The following is a 21,057-nucleotide window of genomic DNA, read 5'->3' on the forward strand; positions in this document are numbered from 1 at the left end:
ATATATATAAATAACCTGTGCTTAACCTTTTTACCTCACACATCTTTAGTTTTAGCCTGAGTTACCTGGAGAATGAACCAAACCCCGTTCTTCTCCTGGCTCCCATTTTTGCCTTTATTCATACAAGCGTACTTTATTTATTCATTTGTTTATTTATTTATTTATTCATTTTACTGCATGGGACATTGCTAAAAGTTCTCCCCCTCTTCACAATCCACTCCTGTGGTGCCATTTTGCCACTGCAAGGGTTTCATCTCCTCCTTGACCCGGAGTGCGCTGCTCTGTTGGCGTGGTTTTGCTTATTTTTCTACCAGTTCGGTGTGAAGTGGAGCCCTGACGTGTTTCATAACTTCATTACTTTTGAGTATCACTGTACCATGTCCCAAGAGGCACACTCAGCATTGTTTGCTGCCACACACACTCAAGCTCAGTAACAGTTTGCCGGTTACAGAGAGCAGGAAGGACCACTTGTGCCTGCTCCTGAGGAACTTAGCGTTAAAAAAATGATTTTTTTGTTTTGTTTTGTTTTGTTGCGATGGTTTCATACAGCCCAAGAGGTAACTCAATGACCAAACCTCTGTATTCCCCTTCCTGTCTGTGAGTTTGGGGCACGTTATCCTTTTCCCCCATCCCTTGGCTTTACATTTCTGGGCTCAGTTTGCGGCTGAGTGGATGGCAGCCATCCCCTGCCCCTCTCAGTGCCCTGGAGCCGCACGCCCAGGCATTTCTTTTATAACACAAAAGCCTTAAAGCCTCCTCACGCTGCGCAACCCTCCCTCCCCTCAGCCCCTCCACCTGCCCTGAGGGGCCCGCGCCCCCAGCAGCGCGCATGCGCGGCTCTCCCCTCCATCCCGTCACCACGGCAACCGCGGCGCCCCCGCCCCGCCTCCCCTCGTCACATCGCCCTAGCCGCACGGCGAGCGCAAGCCCCGCCCCCCGCGCCCTCTGATTGGACGGCGGGCCATAGCGCCATCTCGGCATAGCACCGCCGATTGGCCAGCCGCCGCTGGGGCACGGGGCGCGCGGTGCCGAGGGGGAGGCGGGGCTAGAGGCTCATTAGCATAGCCCCGCCCATTTTGGCGCCAGCCCGCTCCCCCCTCCCTCCCCTGATCCCCCCCCCCCGGCTGGGACCGGGGTAGGGGACAGGGACAGGGGGCAAGGGACAGGGAATAGGGGACAGGGGATAGGGGATAAGGGGATAGGGGCAGGCTGGGCACAGCAAAGGGGCGGCCCCACAGCCAGATTAGGGCAGGGAATCATCATAGCCAGAAGCCTTGAGCTCCGTGAGCATCCCTTGCGGCAGCCCAGGTGCTGCAAGAATTATTTTTTTATATATATAATTTCATTTTTTATTATTTTATTTTTATTTTTTTGGAATGCAGCGCAGGTGCTGTGCAGGTCCTTGGGGTTTTTAAGAAGACATCCGAGGGCAGGTTTTATAGGATCCCCTTTTGGAGCTGGGGCTGGGCTCACTGCATTCCCCCCCTCTTTCCATCGCACCGCAAGCCTCCGTTTCCCTAATTAATATCTCCCTTAATAAATAAATAAATTAATTAATTAATTTGGGGAGCACCAGCCGGCGGTAACGGCTGCAGGGGGAAGCCGCCCCGGGGCGCGATGTGGACTTTCCTGGGCATCGCCTCCTTCATCTACGTGTACAAGAAGTGCGGGGACCTGCTGAGCTACGCCAACAAGGAGCTGCTGCTCTCCGCCTTCCTCTTCTTCTCCCTGGGCTTGCTGCTGTCCTACAGGTACCATTTTGGGGGCCCCAGGCAGCAGCAGCGGCAGAAGAGCCACCCGGGGATGCTCTCCGACCTCCTCTCGGCTCTGCCGCTCGTTGGCTTCTTCTGGGCCAAGCCCAATGCTGGGACCCGGAGGTTTGAAGCCCCCGAAGCCCGAAAGGTAAATGGGGTTGGGGGGTGGCAGCATGTGGGGTGGGGATGGCTTCACCTTGCTGGTGTGGCAGCGAGGGTTGGGGAGGGTTTGGCTTGATGTCCCCCCGGGTGGCTGGTGGGTCATGCTTGGTGTTGTTTTTTTGGGGAAAAGGAAAGGGAGAAACTCGTTTATAGGGGTTTTGTGAAGTCGACTGCTGTGAGACTGCTCAAAGGGAGGGTTGTAGTAAGGGGGTTTTGGGACTGGCAGAAATGTAGGTTCAATTGGAGGTCTGTGGTGGGGATTAGAGAGGAGCATCTCGTGGGAGGACATGTACACATTGCTGAAGGTATAACAAGGACAGAGCCAGTGCTGCCCAGTGCCAGGACAAGAGGAAACAGGCACAAATTCAACACAGGAGGTTTCATCTGAACAGCAGGAAGCATTTCTGTACGGACCAAGCACTGGCACGGGTTGCTCAGAGAGGCTGCGGAGTCTCCTTCATTGGAGATCTTCAAAAATTGCCTGGACGTGGACCTGGGCACCCTGCTCTGGGTGTCCCTGCTTGAGGATGGTCCCCAGAGCTCCATCCCATCCGGCCTCAGCCATTCTGGGATTCTGTGGGTACCATCCTAATATTTATGCATACGGCACGTTTGTCTGGAGAGCTGCAGATACACTCATTTGGGAGTTCCTGCTATTCTTCCTGTTCTTCCTATTGCTTGCACAATATTGCAGAGCCTGAGCTCAAGTAGGCAGTCTGGTTAGCTGTGCCCAGTTCACCAGGCTTGCTGGGAGCACTGGGGAGAGCTGGGGTTTGGCAGCAGTGCTGCAATCTAAGAGCACCCTGACATGCATATGCAGTACCTCTGCGGGTCAGCACTGCTTGGCTACCTGCCTGAGCACTTCTGGGCATGTTTCAGCTGAGCACTGACCCCTCGCACAAAAGAACTTGAAACTTTTTGGATGTGTGCCCTATGAAATTTTTTGGTAGGTCCCAAATTTTATTTGATTTTTGCTGCTAAAAGCCTGCCTTTCCCCCCATTTCTTGCATTGCTCAAATTCATACTGTTATTTTTGCACGCCCTTGCTGAGTGGTAGGCATAAACATGACACAATGCCCCTAGAAATCCTGGTGTCTGTGTTGTTCTGGCCATTCATTTCACTGATGTAATCGTATTTTTACTGCTGTCAGCAACGAAGTACTGAGGCATTTGTAAAAGAGTGGATTGGACTCCAGGCTTCATTCTAGTAGCTGGAGAAACAACTTGCAGGTTTGTGCCAGAACTTTTTCTCACTTTGAAGACTGAGTGATTAAATATTGCTATGAGGTTACTACAACATAGTTGGTCATCAGGTACCAGGTACACGTTAATTGGTGTGTAATGTGAAGTGTGTCAAATCTGGACAGTTAAATGTAGGCCATTGTACCATGCAATATGGTAATTTTGCACGTATTTTTGACTGTTTGAAGAGCTTTCATTCTTGGACCAGTTCTTTATAACGTTTCCCAGATAGCAGTTTCTCCTGACATTTTTCCATGCTGAGTATTTCCATTATTATTTTTTTGACACACACGTTCACTTACAATAAAATTAGAAAAATACATTTTCCAGTGGATATAGTATTTTTTTTAATTGCTAAGTGTGATGTTCACCATGTAGTAGGAACTCACTGATACGAAGGCAGTAGAATATTACTTCATAGATCAAGAATATGGGGGGGCCTTGGTTTACTGCCTTTTGTAGGAACTTGACTTTGAGGATGTCTGAGACCATGGTTATGTTAATGGTTCCTCTTTGATTGGGATGGCAGTTTTAAGCAGGTATCTTAGAATCACAGAATGGGTTGGGTTGGAAGAGACCTTAAAACCCACCCAGTTCCAACCCCCCACCATGGGCAGGGACACCTCCCACCAGCCCAGGTTGCCCAAAGCCCCATCCAGCCTGGCCTTGAGCACCTCCAGGGATGGGGCATCCACAGCTTCTCTGGGCAGCCTGTGCCAGGGCCTCACCACCCTCTGGGTGAAGAATTTCTTCCATACATCTAATCTAAATCTACCCTTTTTTAGTTCAAAGCCATTTCCCCTTGTCCTATCACTACGCTCCCTGATAGAGTCTTAATTTGTTTGTTTTGTTTTCCCTGCTTGATTTGAGCAACCTGTCCCTGCCCGTGGCAGGGGGTTGGAGCTAGGTGATTTTTAAGTTCCCTTCCACCCAAACGATTCTAGGATTTGTTTTTGGTGCATTGTCGAGTGTGACTGGTCTCATTTTAAACAAAACTTAAACAGGAAGCTGCTGTCCAACCACAAAAGCTCTCAGTCTGCAGGATGAAAGTAGAACTAGTCCAAGGTCAGCCCTCTGGAAAGGTTTTGATGCAGATATTATCAGCACGTGTAACTTTGTCTTTCTTTTCTGCAGGGTAAAATAGAAGTAAACTGCTCAGACATTCATCTGACAGAGACTGCCACAAATACAGCCTTATCACCGCAGTACGATCCAGAAATTATCATCGTGGGTTCGGGTGTCCTTGGTTCTTCCTTGGCCGCAGTGCTCTCACGGGATGGAAGGAAAGTGACTGTAATTGAGAGGGATCTGAAAGAACCCGACAGGATAGTTGGAGAATTGTTGCAACCTGGAGGCTTCAATGCACTTAGAGACTTGGGTCTTGAAGGTGAGTGCATTTCAAACCGTACCTTTATCTATAACAGAACAGGTACTGCACTCAACTATGTTTTTACAAAAAGCATGCCTACGGGGAAGATGAAGAAACAGATTATCTGTGATGTATATTCGAATTAAAATTAATTGAATTAAAAGCATTTTAAAATATTCTTTCCTCAATTGTTTATGTTTTTATAAAGAAAATGGGAGTTTACATAAATAAAAACTTATAATACATAATCAAGCTTTTAAAAGGCTTTTTAAAACTCTTCTGTTGGCTTTTATTTTGCAGATACGGTAGAAGATATTGATGCACAAACAGTAAATGGCTACATAATTCATGACATAGAGACCAAGTCGGAGGTTGAAATTCCTTATCCAACATCTGAAGATGGCCGTGTTGTCAGTGGAAGGTCTTTTCATCATGGCAAGTTCATCATGGGGCTCCGAAAGGCAGCTATGGCGGAGCCCAAGTGAGTCTCATTGTGGTAGTGAATGTCATGGGCTGGATCCTGAGATGCTGTAGCACTGTTCCCTGGGTCAGAGAGGTTCCCTGTCCATCTTGTTCTGTCCCAACACAGAGGGCTCCAGTGGATGAGACTGAGACAAAGTGATAGCTGTAGTTACTCTTTCTATTTTCTGTAGACAGACCCATGAATGGAGAATACTTCATACGTTCACCTTTGGGATAAGTTAATCGTAAGACTTATGGGAATATAGGCTTTAAATATGAGGCAAGATGCTGGCCTGTCAATGTGTGAGAATAGTCCAGGGCTACAAGCTGATTCTCTTCTTCTGATTCTTGGGTTTGATATTTACCAGAAGCAGCGACCTCTTCTCAGGGAGCAATGCATAGAACTTCTTTGGTAATGAAATGTATGATACACCTGGTGTCATTGCTTCCAGAGGTGTTGTTTATGATGCAAGAGAACAAACTTAGTCTACATTTTCATGTTCTGCTTATTCTGCTAACGAGAAGTCAAGCAAAATAGCTAGAAAGGAGCACTAAATACCTGGAAAGAGCTACTGCCAGTAACCTCTGCATTTTAGAATCTTGAAGATGCCTCCTCTTCACAATGAAGTAAAAAGTAGTGTTTGGTATTTCCACTTTAACTGATCACTTCCTTGTATAAAAGAGATAGAAGGTAACTTTTCTTAAAACGGAATAGATTCTGGATGCTGTTTCTATTAGGTATTGTTTTTTTTTTTTGTTTGTTTGTTTTTCTTTCCATAAATACTGCTTACCAGAGAAAAACACAAGGCATTATCTTCTTTTTACTTTGCATGTCTTTATTCTGAGCTGGAAAATTACTTTCTCTTATCATAGCTTTTATGTGATATGAATTATTAACACTAAAATACAGCATCTCTGAAATACAGTTAAAATCAATAACAATTGCATTTACTAGTGATAAAAGGTAAAGCTTTCTTCTTAAGGCTTCAAGATCATTGAAATTTGGACATCAGTTTGTTGAATTTGCAGAAAACTCCAGGAGCTGTACATAAGCTTTTATAAATTTCTGCTTAAAAGATTATGTTTGAGTCATGAATTCAATCTTCACCCCTTCTTCTACACATTATTTAATGTTCATTTTGGGTATGTTTGCTTTCCATTTTCATTATAGCACAGAAAACTGCATATTAAATCAAGGCTCAGGGGAGATCAAATACTCTTAATAGTGCTGCGAAGCTTTCTTTTTCATCTTATAAGTTATGAAAATATAGGGAATAATTACTGATAAATAAATAACAACTATAAAAGAAATATAAAAATATATATTAAAGTGCTTCTTTTTCTGATTCTAGCCCACTATAAAAATAATTCTATGATTCTGTGTCCTCTTTATCTGTATTAAGCAATATGAATTAATTTCAGACAAGTAAAATTGATTCCGCAGAGAAAAGAGGTAGGGCATCATCAGTTAATTATTTTTTAGTGGATTAGAATCAGAAAAGGAAGTAAGCACTTCAATAAATGACATAACAGCTATAGAAGAAATCTAAAAGCTAGTAGGATCCACAGAACTGGTTCACCTGCTGTTAACTAACTGGTTGCTGCATTCCCTTGCTGTTGAAGTTCCTGTTGGTGTGCTTATGCATAACCATTCGTATTTTGATAAAGCCCACCCGCTTGTTGCCTGGAAAAGTTCAGATGGTCACTTCCACGTCTTACTTGTGAGATTTAATTTGATAGATGTACTCTGGGAATGCCTAGGAACATGAACTGCTTATGAAGCCCAAGCATGGCTAAGAAATTTTGGCACAACTGGCATGTAGATTAGGGCACTCAGCTGGGATGTGGGAGATCTGCTCTGAAATTTCTGTGGTGGCCAGCTGTAGCAAAGCCATGAATTCAGTCACTTGTGTTTCCCTTGAGAGCCTAAAATATTAAGCTGTCATATTCTCATATGGGTCTTTATCTCGTTTCTTGAAGCTGTGTTCCATATGGATATGAAAATATTTGTGAAGTAGAGAGTGTCTGTTTCAAGCTGGCCTGAACTGCTGGGATCAGGTCTAACAGCTCAGACCCCACAAGGGATTTAAGTGGGCAGAAACATAGTTTGTGAAACCCAGATAGCTCTGGTTGGGAGGTAAAATGCAAGGGATGCTCTGTTCAAACTCTGATCATAAGCGTTATCAGATCTTTATGTTTCTGTCCTAAAGAGGTTAGATAGTTTACAGAACTCACAAAGAATAGTCCCAAATCATCTACATTTTAAAGTTAGGTTCCTGTTAATTATTGCAGTGCTGCTTTGGATCTTGCTCTTCTTTTCCACTTGGAGTTAGGCTGCACTTGGAGTGTCAGCATTTCCCACCGTTCAGAAGAGATGACTCAGCTGGCTGACTTCTGACTGTAATTAGGTGTGAGACTCCTCCCTGTGTCTCTCACATGGCCATGGAGCACCTAAGGCAAAACTGGGGATTCTGCCAAGTGGCAGGGTGTTTACATTAAGCATTATGGTTTTAGAATATCCTCAAATGTCAAGCCAAATGGCCATGGTGAACTGAAATTAATGAGAAGCACTTTTTTACACTTAGTATGGCTTTGGAATAGTGGTTGAGGACACTTCTTTGTAATATTTAAAAAAAATGTGTTGGCAGAGATTAGTGAAAATCAGGTTTTTCTTCTGTGCCTAGTGCCTTGAAATGCATCCTTAATCCTCTTCCCTTCTGTTCTAACTCCTCTGTTTTACTCCAGCGCAAAATTCATTGAAGGGACTGTGTTACAACTGCTTGAAGAAGATGATTGCGTTGTGGGTGTTCAGTACAAGGACAAAGAAACTGGAGATACTAAGGTGAGACAGCTTTCTGTTTTGAACTTTGTTTAACTGCTGTGGGAGTAGAATTATATCTATATAGCATTTCAGAAACACTGCTATTTCAGATCAGTGGTACAGAGAAACTGCAATTACCGACGAGGTGAAAGCTTTAATAAAGGGAAATTGCTTTCTAGTGGATGCAGTCCTGGCATATGGGAATTCTTTTTATAACTTCTTGCGCAGCTTCTGATATCAGTGTCTCTGGAGAATTCAGTTTGTTTTTTTCTTCCGTATTTGTATGTCTGGAGCTTAAAATCTTTTGAAAGTTACTGATGGAAAAAGCAATTGATGCTTTGTCTGTACACAGTGGTCTACATTTCCACGTATACCTCCACCATTGACTGAGGTGTCTAAAGGTCAGAATATAGTTGTGTCCAGTCACTGAATCACAGAAAGAGAATTCTGGCCTATTTCAATTGCCTGTGATTGTTCTTTGCCCCAACTAACACTAAATTGCTGCCTAAATGCTGTGAAACTGAGTGAAAATATAATAAAAAGTTTTAGGAGAGACCAGTTCTGAAGTTCTGAATATACTGCCTATTCTCTAGAAAAGCCAAATTTGAAAGTTTCCCCTTTGATGGCTTTAAAATTCCTTTGCTGCCTAAAGTTATGTACTAAGTGTCTTCAGATGTGCTCTGATGGGGGAGGTAGGAATCTCCTGTCTGTGCTCTGCTGCCCTGCGTACAAGATGCAGAAAGCTTCTGAGTAGTTGGCAGATTCAGTTCTAGGCATTGCTAACGAAATCTCTCATCTTTAGATCATTTAGAAATGAAAATGGAAATTTTCACATAAAATGTTTCCATAAAACACATTTATGGATTTTATTGTTGTAACTTTAAATATGACCTATGTGACCAGTGGTAGGGTGATAAGTGTTTTAGCTGATAATATTTCTGAGAGCATGGATGTTTTTCTTAAAGCCTTGAGTTTCCCATCTGTACAATGGGGATATGCAAATTCACATTTTGCTTTGAATGCTGATGTTCCATGGCTGGAAAGAGTGATATTATTTGCTGTCCTTTATAGCTTTTGATTATGGAAATGTGGGAAACGCAGAAGAATTTTTTATCAGAAATGTCTTACACCATCTGTTAATTTTTACAGCTGGGGAACTACTTACAGGATGGGTGGGGGAGAGCCTATTTCTGTTCCTTAGCCTGCTTTCCTAAGGAAAGGAGGCTAATGTATGTTGTATGTCTGTGACATTCTATTCTCCACATCCCCAGTCTCCATCAAATTACCTTTTAGGTTTTTGTTCTGTTAATTGAGGTTTAATTTAGCCAGCATGATAAAAGCCTAGTTATAAAATTTATCAAAAAGAGGCAATTAAACAGAGGAAAGGTCTTAGTATGTTGACTGTGGAAAAACTGTAGTATGAGTATTCAGCTCATTAAACAACGGGGAATCCATATGGGCAGGAGACCTTGCTCTAATTGCAGGAATAATTAGAGCTTGCAATAGGAAAGAGGTTATGTTAGCTCTGTCTCATGGGCTGTTTCTGAACTCACTTTTGTAAGCTCAGGGACTAGAAACACATATATTATTCAGGGATATAAATACATTTTTAAAATATATATTACGTATATATTTACTCAGCTCTACTCTCATTTTGTCCAAGTTTACACAGAAAAAGATGTAAAAATTGTGTTGCAGAAGTGACTGAGTCCCACTGCTCTGCAGGAGAGAACTGTGCTTAGAGGAGCTCATTCCATGTAGATGTACAATTCACGTCTACAAGCCCCTGCATGGGGCTTTCGGGCCAAGGTTTTGGTAGCAGGGGGGTGCAGGGGTGGCCTCTGTGAGAAGCATCCAGCAGCTGCCTCATGTTAGATAAGGGCCAGTTTCAACCAGCTCCAAAGGGATCCACCACTACCCAGAACCAGGCCAATAAGCAATGTTGTTTGCACCTCTGTGCGAGCAGATTTAAGAAAGGGAAAGAAAAAACCTGTTGTGACACAGCAGCTGGGAGAGCAAGAAGTGAGAACAGCCCCCAGGTGAGTGCAGCAGGAGGGCAGGAGGTGCTCCAGGCAGGCAGCAGCAGTTCCCCTGCAGCCTGTGCAGAGGCCCCTGGTGGAGCAGGCTGTCCCCCTGCAGCCCATGGGTCCCACATGGAGCAGATCTCCGCGCTGCAGCCCCCCCATGGGTGGAGGAGCCCCCGGTGGAGCAGGTGGATGTGGCCTGGAGGAGGCTGCGGCCCATGGAGAGCCCCCGCAGGAGCAGGCCCCGGGCCGGAGCTGCAGCCCGTGGAGAGGAGCCCACACAGGAGCAGAGGGGCTGGGGGGAGCTGCCAGCACCCGTGGGGGACCCGTGCTGAAGCAGTTTGCTCCTGGGGGATGGACCCCATGGTATGGACCCATATGGGAGCAGTTCCTGAAGAGCTGCTGCCTGTGGGCAGCCCCCGCAGGCTCAGTTCGGGAAGGACGGCATCCCGTGGGAGGGAGCCCATGGGGAGCAGGGGCAGAGAGGGACCGTGAGGGAAGTGTCAGGGACTGACCACAGCCCCCATTGCCCTTTCCCCTGTGGTGCTCATGGGGAGGAGGTGGAAGAGGGTGGGTGGTGTTTTCAGTTGTTTTTAATCTCTCGATGTTCTAGTCTGTTAGTGATAGATAATAAATTTTATAATCTCTCTACTGTGAGTCTCTTTTGCCCGTAATGACGCCAGTTGTATGATCTCTCTGTCCTTATTTCAACCCTTGAGCCCTTTCCTTTGTATTTTCTCCCCTCTTCCCTTTGAGGAAGGGGAGAAGGAGAGCGGTTATGGCAGAGCTCAGCTGCCCAACTGGGTAAAACCAGCACAGTGCCTCACCAGACACTTTTATCCAATAGTAATAATGAAGCATGGCATGCTTTTGTTTTGCCTTGTTGCTTGCAACCTGGAAGCTTAAAAGAAAAATTATTTTTTCCGCTCATGCCAAGTGTGTGAAGACAAAGGACTAATGCTCATGACAAATCTATAGTCGTTATATTCAGTGATCTAACTGCTAATGGCAACGAGAACGCTGTACATAGAGGGAAGAAACATCTACCTGTAAAAGCTTTCTCGTTCTGGTGTTACAACATTACCGTAACAATAAAATGCTTTAAAATATATTTTAAAAAACAGAATAATTTGCTCGTGCTAGGGAACAGTGTATGTATTAAACACTAGGAATTTGTGCATGTATTCAGGCTGAGCCTAATCTGTTTACTCAGTTTTTATTTTGTATTTTCTCTATATACAGTATTTCTGTTTATAGTTCCTAAGTATACTAGGAACTGTTCAGAGTCCACTGCTTGTTCTTTTAATGACGATCTGGGCACGTTGACTGTATTTTGATTTATTACACTTCGGTTTGTTTTTGTTTAGTTGCAGATGAGTGGTTCTTGCATTATTTTTTTTTCTTTCCTGAAGAGCATTTGAAGCTGAACAAAGCAATTATTCTATTTTTTGTCCATTTTATCAGAGTTCCGACACAGTCCCCATAACTGTGTTATGTGATTGCATGTCTAAAAAAGCTGAAGAATATTGTTGGGCTAAATTTCAGAATAAATAGTTTAATATCAAGATGAGGAAAGCAAAAGTATTTTATTTCTAACAAACATTTTATAGGTGTGGTCTGTGGACCTCTTACATGCTTATTGTTTTGAAGAGCATCTAACAGGCAACTGATAAGGAGGGCTTGAGTGTTGTTTCCCATTGTTCTGAAACAAAATTGAAAATATCCTGTCTTTCTATTATGCTGCAGGAACTTCATGCACCTCTTACTGTTGTAGCGGATGGACTTTTCTCCAAATTTAGAAAGAACCTGGTCTCCAACAACGTTACTGTTTCATCCCATTTTGTTGGTTGCATTTTGAAGGTAACTTCAGCGTATTACTGCATATAAGCCACTATGCTACCTCTTCTTAGTGTGGGCCTGGCTTTCACTTAATAATCTTTTATTGTCTTTGTTGTGTACTATACTGAGAAATGAGAAGAATCCCAGAGTCTGATATCTTACAAAGGCCTTGCAGCATCCAAGTGTTCTTGGAAAGATCATTGCGAGGTGGTTCCAAAACCCACCATTTAGTATATAAGCTTTGGAAAATGCTTTTACCCTAAAATGGGGCCAAGCATGTGTTTTGGGGGTACACAGGTCACAGTAAGCATTTCTTGGAACACCTTTTATTCATTAATTTGTTGTTAATAACAGACTCATCTGCAGTTATTAATGGCAGATAACTATTCATGTACAGCATGCTGAGTTATTCACTCGTGTACCTGGCTCTCATATTCAAAGTTGCTTGGCTGGAGCAGTGCTTAGCAGGCCAAATCTGGCTTTGTAATCAGGAGCATAGGGTTGTAGTGATACTCCAGGAGCTTCTGAGTGGTGTTTGGAGAGTGCCCCGGGTGTATGTATTCCTGCGTGTATCATAAAGTATTATTAGCTCCTCTGGATCAACAGGTTGCTGGTCTCCACTGGCTGCCTGTTTGTCCTTGGGAAATGTTCACACGCTTTCTTTCCAACACCTCTTTGGCCTGTTTGTTTGGTGGCATTGTTTTTTGTTGTTGTTTGGTGTTTTTTTCCATCCAAATGTATAGGTGCCTACAGAACCTGTTAATATGAGCTCCTACAGAAGGGGAGTTTATAGTAGAGCTTTGTGAAATGAAAGAGATGTCCATAAGTCTGTGAAAGGAGATTTATGCAAGAAATACTTTAATCAAATGTAACTGCAGAGTTACAAAAGTTTACGTAGGTAGAGAATATTTCAATGAAAGACTTAAGCACTCTTTGTTAAAGCAACTGTTGACTCTTTGTTGTAAGGACTGTCTTGAATTCTAACATTAAATGTTTTTCAACAGAATCAGTTAGAACAATGCTTTTAAATATTTGTTCAGCTATTCTATCGGTTTCTCCGCCACACTGAAAAGTGCTTGGAAACCTGCATCTCTGTTTTTTAACTTTTAAATTATTGATGTATACTTTGTCCCATCGCTGGGATAGCTGAACTTGCAGATTTAGGATATTTGGTAAAAGTATAGGTCAGATTTTCAAAACATTTAAATATCTGTGAGCCATATTTCTTTTTACATGAATATTGTGGTTAAAAGTTGGATTAAGACCAAACTCTACTCTTAAAGCCAGAAACCTAATCAGATAATTTCTCTGCAGTTGAGCAAGAGAGGGTTAAACAACTGGGTTAGGTTTCAACATAGCTACTTTAAACTGAGCACTGAAGCAGATTATGAAAAACACTGAAGGAAAAAAATGTTTCGGTATGTCACATAAGCCTTTGCTATGCGTGCACTGGCTTTAATCTGTGAATTAGAGGTAGGCACTGCTGGAACCTACTTTGTAAAGTTGTCACTCTGGATATGGGTGTTTTGACTAGTTAACGTTAATATATCTATACCAAAGATAGTAACACAGGATTCTTATTGTGACACTTGTTCAGGGAGCAAAGACCTTGAGTTTTAGATATCCTAGCAGCTGTGGGTCAAAACACCTGTGTTTATATCCCAGAGGAATACCCAAAACTCTGTTTCTGCCTAAAAATGGGGTACCTTGTAACTGGATACATATAAAACTTCAGGATCTATAAATGTGAGTGGGAAAAGTGTGAATTCAGGTTTGTAGCTGGATGGTTGACTGCGTTGTCCTCCAAAGCTGCTGTGTTAACTGTTGGATTAACAATAAAAAAATAATGAAGGGAGAGTGAACAAAAACTACAGAACTTCCACTGGACTAAGAAGTCTGAGTTGGAGGAGCTTCATCACTTTTGGGGTCCTTATCCCTATAATTATTGCTGCACAACTGCCTTCTTTTTTTCTACTTTTGGAAACTTGGTTAAGCACAAGGAGTGTAGTCGTTTACAGCTTAGTGTCCTTCTTTCTCTCCTGTGACTTTCTTCATAGAAGTAAAAATTATCTTATGAAAAGTCACTACACTGATTACATTACAGGTTTTCAGTGGCATGTTTTAAATACTAGTGAGGCTTTCAAATGAAACATATAAAATGTATTTTAATGGATATTAAAATGTGTTGCCAAAAGAATTGTAACTACACAGAAGTTCAGAACTTTCTTCTTGAAAACACTTTTATTGTTCATTTAAAGAAAAAAAAAAAGGATACGAACTTAATACTGGTACAGGATTTTATTTTGAAGTATGTCAGAAAATGATTTTGTATATCTGAAGTTTAGCATCCTTTTATTAATTGATTTCAACTGTTCTCCCCCTTTTTCTTTTTAGGATGCATCACAGTTTAAAGCTAATTATGCTGAACTTGTTTTAGCTAAAACTAGTCCAGTGTTAATCTATCAGATTTCTTCAACTGAGACTCGAGTCCTTGTTGATATTCGAGGGAAAATGCCAAAAAACTTAAAAGAATATATGATTGAGAACATTCATCCACAACTACCTGGTAAGTTTGGAAAACTTTTATGAAATCCTTTCATGATTGTCACAATTAGAGTCTGCCAAAAAGGCACGCTTCTTTCAATCCAATGAACTGTGTATTTGTGTTTTTTGTTTTTTTTTTTTTTCCATATGTACAGTTCCTGTTTCAGTAACTGTTCTCACGTAGATTCCACATCAAATAGCAGTTTGTTCAGTTGACATCCATGAGTTTAGAAGTTTGGAAGGATTGCATCTCTGAGAAGAGGTTAAAATGAGTTGTATGCAAATTATTTAAGATTCTACTAAAGTAGGGTAACTGAAAAAATTGGTTATTGCAGATCACCTGAAGGAACCATTTTTAGCAGCAGTTCAGAATGATCGGTTAAGGACTATGCCAGCAAGCTTCTTACCTCCTTCAGCTGTTAACAAAAAAGGTGTGTATCGTAAAAGAAAGAGGGTGGGAGGGTGGCATTATAAACTTCTGGGACTTAAGGCCGTGTTTGCACAGATCTATGCTTGTTGCTCAGTACAACTATTTCATCCTTTTATGAAAAAGATAATAGTTTGAAAATGTATGCATTTGGCACAGTTTAACTAGAATGCTTATTTATACACAAAACTTTGAATCAATGTCTGCTTCAGTTTTTAGTTTTAAATGACTCAGTTGCTCATGCTTATATAAGTTTAGTCTTTTTAAGGAAAACTTGGTTTTTAAAAAAGAAATTACCTTGAACTCTATGTATGTGTATACTTTGATATACACACATGCATACATATAGGGGAAAATATTTTGAATTTTTTGTATTTGGAAGTTTTTAAATCTGTTAAAGTAAGGACATCTCTTTTTTCCCCCTTTATATTTATTTTTTCTCAGTTCCTAGTTATTCATCTTATTTCCTGATGGGATTGAATTCTCAATAAGCTTGGTAAGAGGGTTTGAGTTGTAAGATTATATAGTGAGTGTGCAGTAGTCCATTAATCTTTTTCTTCTACTTAGGAGTTCTTCTTTTGGGAGATGCATATAATATAAGACACCCTCTGACTGGTGGAGGAATGAGTGTTGTTTTAAACGATGTCAAAATATGGAGGAGCTTGCTCCAGGATATTCCAGACCTGTATGAAGATTCTGATGTTCTTAAGGTAAAGCTTTATTTTGGACTTTGTTCAGGTGACTTCTGTTCCACTTTAGATGACACACTTTAAAGTTTTATGCAGCAGGGGGACGTGTAAGTTATTAGTGAGTCACAGCTCTTCATACTTCTTACAAATCATGCGTTAGGCATTCGTCAGTAACAGCGATGATTACTGAGTGCTATGGTTGTGAGGCAGATACAAGACAGGGCTTACAGATCAGTCTTGCTTCAGGAGGCTGCTGTGTTGTGTCTCGTCATCGTGCTTTGCTAGCGTAGTACCTGATGTTCCTGCACTGGTAGTGTTTTTGTTAATGTAGAGTGAGCTCATATGGGATGGGTTTGGACGGGTTTGCACCATTACCTTGCATGAGTGTACTTAAAGAATAATGAGCACGTACACCTAGTTTGTCAAGGTGCCTCTTGATGCTCCACCAGCCTCTTGCCTGCCATGTTAATCACACAATAGAGAGTTAGAAGACATTCTTCTTGCCCAGAAATCAGCACCATCACTAAGATTTAGACCCAAAAAATCTGATCAGTGGATGATAAGATTTCTGATTTATTTGTTTATCACTTTTGATCAGGGCGGGCATATCGACTTGGCTAAATGACAGCCATAATAATTATAGACCACAAATAAATTATTCAAAAAAAAAAGTTTTGTTGTTTTTTTTTTTTGTTTCTTTGTTTTGAAGTGAGAAACATTTAAAAGGAATGTCAGGACAATACGGAACTTACCTAACCAAACGCAGATACCTATATCTCAGCTAATCACCTCAGACTTTCAGTTATTTTCTATTTATTCTCAGTCAAGAGGGAGAAATAAGCAAGTATTATCTTTCCAGTGTCTGAATTACTCCAGCCAACTACCATCGGATGAGATGAAGCACACCCTGAAACTGCCCTTTTTTTCTATGTTCAGTGTCAGAGGAGCCACATAACTGGTTTAACAAATATCCAAGGTCCCTTAATGACCTAGCTCGGAACATACCCAGTGTATCTCTAAATCCACTCTATGTTTTCACATGGGTTATGACTCATATCACCTACTTAGAAATCACTTCAATGCTGTTCTGTATTGCCTGATAAAAATGTGGTGTTTTTTTTTTTTTTCTTTTGCAGGCAAAAAAATCATTTTACTGGTCAAGAAAAAAGTCTCATTCTTTTGTAGTGAATGTTCTTGCCCAAGCACTTTATGAACTTTTTGCTGCCACAGATGGTAAATATATTTTAAAGATAACTTCTGGTTAATTCAAATTTGGTAAATAGGTATGTCTGGGGAGGGGATGTGTATGTATAGGAGCATATTAGTATGTGTTTGTGTTTATATTGGTAACAAAACACAAAATAACTGAAATCACTTGTTCTTGTGTCAGTTAGTATTCAGGAATATGTAGATACTCCATAAGATTAACCTGTATTTAAATAAAACCATCTCCAAATCCAACTGAATTTAACAGAGCAACAGCTACCAAAGTGCCAAAGGCCTGGATTTTATATCTCTGTTGCATTTTCTGAAAGGGTTTTCAGTATCTGTTGACTGTCTTTGCTGAGTCATTTTAATTCATTTTATAGATTCCTTGCATCAGCTGAAGAAAGCCTGTTTCCATTACTTCAGACTTGGTGGAGAATGTGTCTCGGGGCCCGTTGGATTGCTGTCTGTGTAAGTTCAGTGTGCTGATAATAGTTAATGTCAGCCAGATCAAGCATTGTGAGCCTCGCTTAGAATCTGCTTTGCTCTCAGTCAGTCAACTTTGCATGGGGAGAACGCTCAACATGAGCCAATATTTTTAGAATTGTACTAAAGCCTGAAGTGTTATTTGCAGCCATGTCTTCGCTGCCTTTTTTAGCTTTTTTTAAAAGGTCCTCTACAAGCTAGAGAGTTTACATAGGTGGCATGGGAGTTTGAGTGAGGAGCTGGTGGAGGTGTTTCGTGCTTGAAAAGCTGAGAGTAGTGACAGCTGAGGTCTCCCACAAATCAGCAAAAGGAACAGGGAAACAGGTAAATATCTGTGTAACCTCTTGGGAGCTGCTGAAGACAGATACACCCCTGCTTTCTCTTCATGTCCGGTAGTCTGTGTATTGGCTAACCTCTGGAAGGGAATACAGGGGGTGTCGCAGCTCCAGGACAATCAGATTCATTTATTATTTCTAGTTGAGATCACATTAGGATCCCAGCTGCCTACATCAGAGGGTTGTGTGTAATCTTGAGTAAACAGCTCAGTTTGTAAATTGAAAATTTGTCAATAATTTTTTTTATTCTTTTTATGTACATATTTTATCTCTCCATTTTTTTTATGCAGGTTATCTCCTAAGCCAATGGTACTGATTGGGCACTTCTTTGCTGTGGCACTATATGCTGTTTATTTCTGCTTTAAGTCAGAGTCCTGGATTACCACGCCTCGAGCATTTTTCAATAGTGGAGCTATACTTTACAGGAGTTGCTCTATAATATTTCCACTCATTTACTCTGAAATGAAATCCCTAATCTATTAAGGGGAAATGACTGGAAGAAGAAAACGTGAAGATCACGATGCCTTTAAAATCTTTGGACATGTACTATTTAATATTGTATTATGTTTTCTTCAAAATGCGATTTCCTTGATCAGGATTTGACTTAATTTTGGTTTTGTGGTTATATACATATATATTATATGTAAATATTCTTTCCTTTGCAATTAAAATTCAAAGAGGAGTTAGCTGTTTACAAGGACCATAATTAAGTGTTGACATATGGTAGACAATTGCCAGTTTTGTCAGAATTTCACCCCTCGCTTTGTCCATTGCAGACTGCACCACTAATATTAATAAACTGAAAAGTGAAAACTGTAAACCATATGCTGCTATTATCCTTCATGCTTCTTTCTGTTCAATAGTTCCATAAAATATTTCTTCATTTCTGTCAAATATTGTAAGAAAATTCTTGATTTGGGTTATCTCATTAGGATCTGCTTCTGTTCTTTTTCATTTGCAGCTAAGATACTAGTATGCTGGCACTTAAAAGGACACTAAAGAATTTCAGATTCTGAATGTCACAGTATCTTTAATGTCAGTCACTGTTGCAAATGCCATATTACTCTACTGAAATCATTCTTTACGAGAATTACTTTAACCAAGTACTAATCAAACCATGGTCATGTTGACTACTGCATTGCACCCAGGTACTGAAAGCACATGGTTTTGGAAACTTTCTTCCCATCTCGCTTCCTTTTAAAAATGTAGAGGTTTTGCTTTGTTTTGCTCTGTGTGTGTGCAATTGGAGTTCAATACTGCCACTAACTGAAGCACAGCAACAAACTGTGTCCAATGCAACTTCAATCCAGGCTGTTTCCAGTAGACAGTAATCATTAATATTACTTCTAAAAAACAATGTGAAGTACCATGAAAGTGTCCTTTTAATACTTGGAATATATTTTCTTCTTCCTGTAGAAATTACTGCATGTTACTTGACAGTCCATGTGTTCCACTGTTGGCCACTATTCCTCTCGATGTTACCTTAACCTGTACGCTTTCTTTTGTTCTTGTGTTCTTCCATTTTTTCCTTACCTTTCTTACAATTGCTTTGTGTATCACCATGTGGCTTTCCTGTTTTGGCTTGCCTAAACAATCATGCATCGGTGCAGCCAAGAGTTTAGAGAGCAGTAACATTATGTTTTTCTGTACTTAAAAAAACCTTTGGCTATATGTTTTAAAAATGACAGATTGCATAAGCTGTATATAAACCTACATTTTATGTTGGATTGTGGAAAAAAATCTGTGGAGGGGATATTTTAGTATTTTATTTGACAGTTACTTCAAGTGACCATGTTTTTTTCTAGAAGAGACAAAAATGTATATATTTTTCTAACCATTATCACTTTTGATACCCTCTTGAAATTAAATATAAGCACATTCATGATGCATGTAAACTTTAGGGTGAAGTACTAATATTTTCAGATATCATTATTCATGGTAACTAAATGATGCCCCTTTAAGGCTATACAAAGTTCACAGAATTTATACAAGTGTTTTCAAAATTTGTGACACTTTTAAAAGGATTGACTACTTTTCCTATTCTTTAATATTATTTGCAGTCACTCTTTTTTAAATTCAAGGATAAGCAATCCTGAGCCAAATACACACCCTCAGCTAACTTAAATAAAATTTGATATCTGTAGCTTTTTCGATTTTTCTTGTGTATCTCTGGATAATGAGCTTTAATTAGGTTCTGACTGATCAGGAAATACCAGCGTGCTTAGATTTACATACATGTTTAAGCACTTTTAAAAAAATTTTCCCTTTAAACCAGTGCATGGTTAACTGTCTTTGCGATGGGGTAAATACAGAGGAGAGAAAAAATCATGTTTATACATCTAAGGAAGAGTGACCTGAAACCGAGACTCATTAAATGACTACTTATATATAGTTATTTAAGCTATATATAGTTACTTAAGCTATATATAATTATATAAGCTATATATAGTGAGGTTGTAGCTTTAAAAATAAAAAAGGCAACCAAATGCTAAGGGGGGGGGGGGGGGGAGGAAATAAGAAGCCAGTTGTCTTCTCTGCTCGTAGGTGGCTTGGTGGTAGTGTGGGGAGCCGAGTGATGCATTAAAGTATCACATTTCTTGGAGCTGGTCTGAGAAATTTGTGTCGCGTAGGTTAAGTGTTCCTGGTCTTCTGGGGATTGTTCACCTGGAACACAGAAACTACCTGATTAGTCTTGGGTCAGCCGCTGGATTTTGTAATTTATAACTTGATCGTCCTGACAGTGGTAGTAAAATGTGATGTTAGATATCGCCAGCATAATTATAGTGCCTCTTTGGGGAATGATGTGAGCAGAGGCTTAACTATTCTGTTCTGCAGCTGAAGCAAAGAGGAGCGCGTCATTTCCTGAAGATGTAAATGCTTTGTAATGGATGAAGAGCACTCAAAGGCTTTACTCCTAGAACAACCCCACTAATACCTGGAGTAATGAAACAGTAACATGGGGTACTGCCCAAGCTCTGTTCCTGTTGAACAGCGACTTGGTTTTGATTAAGCACGCTTGAGCGTGGTTATAATTGCTCCCTCCTGATAATGTGGATGTCTGTGTCATCTCTCCTTCATGCTCAGGTCATACGCCCCTGCTCTCCCATCCCTGCTGCTGGTTTTTCTGCTGTCTGGAACCGGCTTTTGTGTTCTGGACAAAAGCAAAGTCCACTCAATCCCGAATAAATATGGGCAGTTGATAAATTATGCATCCCGAAATTCAGGCTTGCTCAGCATGACGTTACCACATGGAAAACAGCGTCAGCAGTTCCTAAATTGCTCCCTTTGGAGCTCTGCAGGGCTGTGCCAGCCCCCGGGTTGTGCACGGTGAGCAGCAGCACGACAGCTTGCTGAGATAAAGTGATTCAAGGTACTGAAAATGAAAGTGGATGGAGTATTTTGAGGGGCAACTGGAATCCATCAATGTAAGGGAAGGAACAGAGGTCGGAAAAGGAGGCCTGGTGCTGAGGCCCAGCTGTAGGTGCTGAGGTGCTGCAGTCACCGTGACTCATCCTCCCCAAGCCTCTGCTCACCTCGCAGCAGCAGCCAGAAAGGTAAACAGGGTGCTGAAACTGTTAGCGGAGAGCTAAAGGAAAAATAAAAAGGATGGGGAATACAACTGGGCATGAAACGAGCCTTTGCACCAAGTGGTGTGCGTCACAGAAGGAGCTGATGATGCTTTGGGCAGAGTCAAGAG

At 41.2% G+C, this 21,057-nt stretch overlaps 1 protein-coding gene across 1 annotated transcript; it reads left to right on the plus strand.

The window, feature by feature from the left end:
* Nucleotides 1-1,122: 1,122 nt before the first annotated feature.
* On the plus strand, nucleotides 1,123-19,511 carry SQLE (squalene epoxidase). The gene is made up of 11 exons (XM_068672640.1): nucleotides 1,123-1,902; nucleotides 4,293-4,545; nucleotides 4,828-5,008; nucleotides 7,735-7,831; nucleotides 11,581-11,694; nucleotides 14,068-14,239; nucleotides 14,553-14,648; nucleotides 15,212-15,354; nucleotides 16,470-16,566; nucleotides 16,923-17,010; nucleotides 17,651-19,511. The coding sequence occupies exons 1-11, from the start codon at nucleotides 1,618-1,620 to the stop codon at nucleotides 17,841-17,843; spliced, it is 1,719 nt and encodes a 572-aa protein (XP_068528741.1). The 5' UTR covers nucleotides 1,123-1,617; the 3' UTR covers nucleotides 17,844-19,511.
* Nucleotides 19,512-21,057: the final 1,546 nt, after the last annotated feature.

Source organism: Anas acuta, chromosome 2, assembly GCF_963932015.1.
Source record: "Anas acuta chromosome 2, bAnaAcu1.1, whole genome shotgun sequence".
NCBI classification, from domain to species: Eukaryota; Metazoa; Chordata; class Aves; order Anseriformes; family Anatidae; genus Anas; species Anas acuta.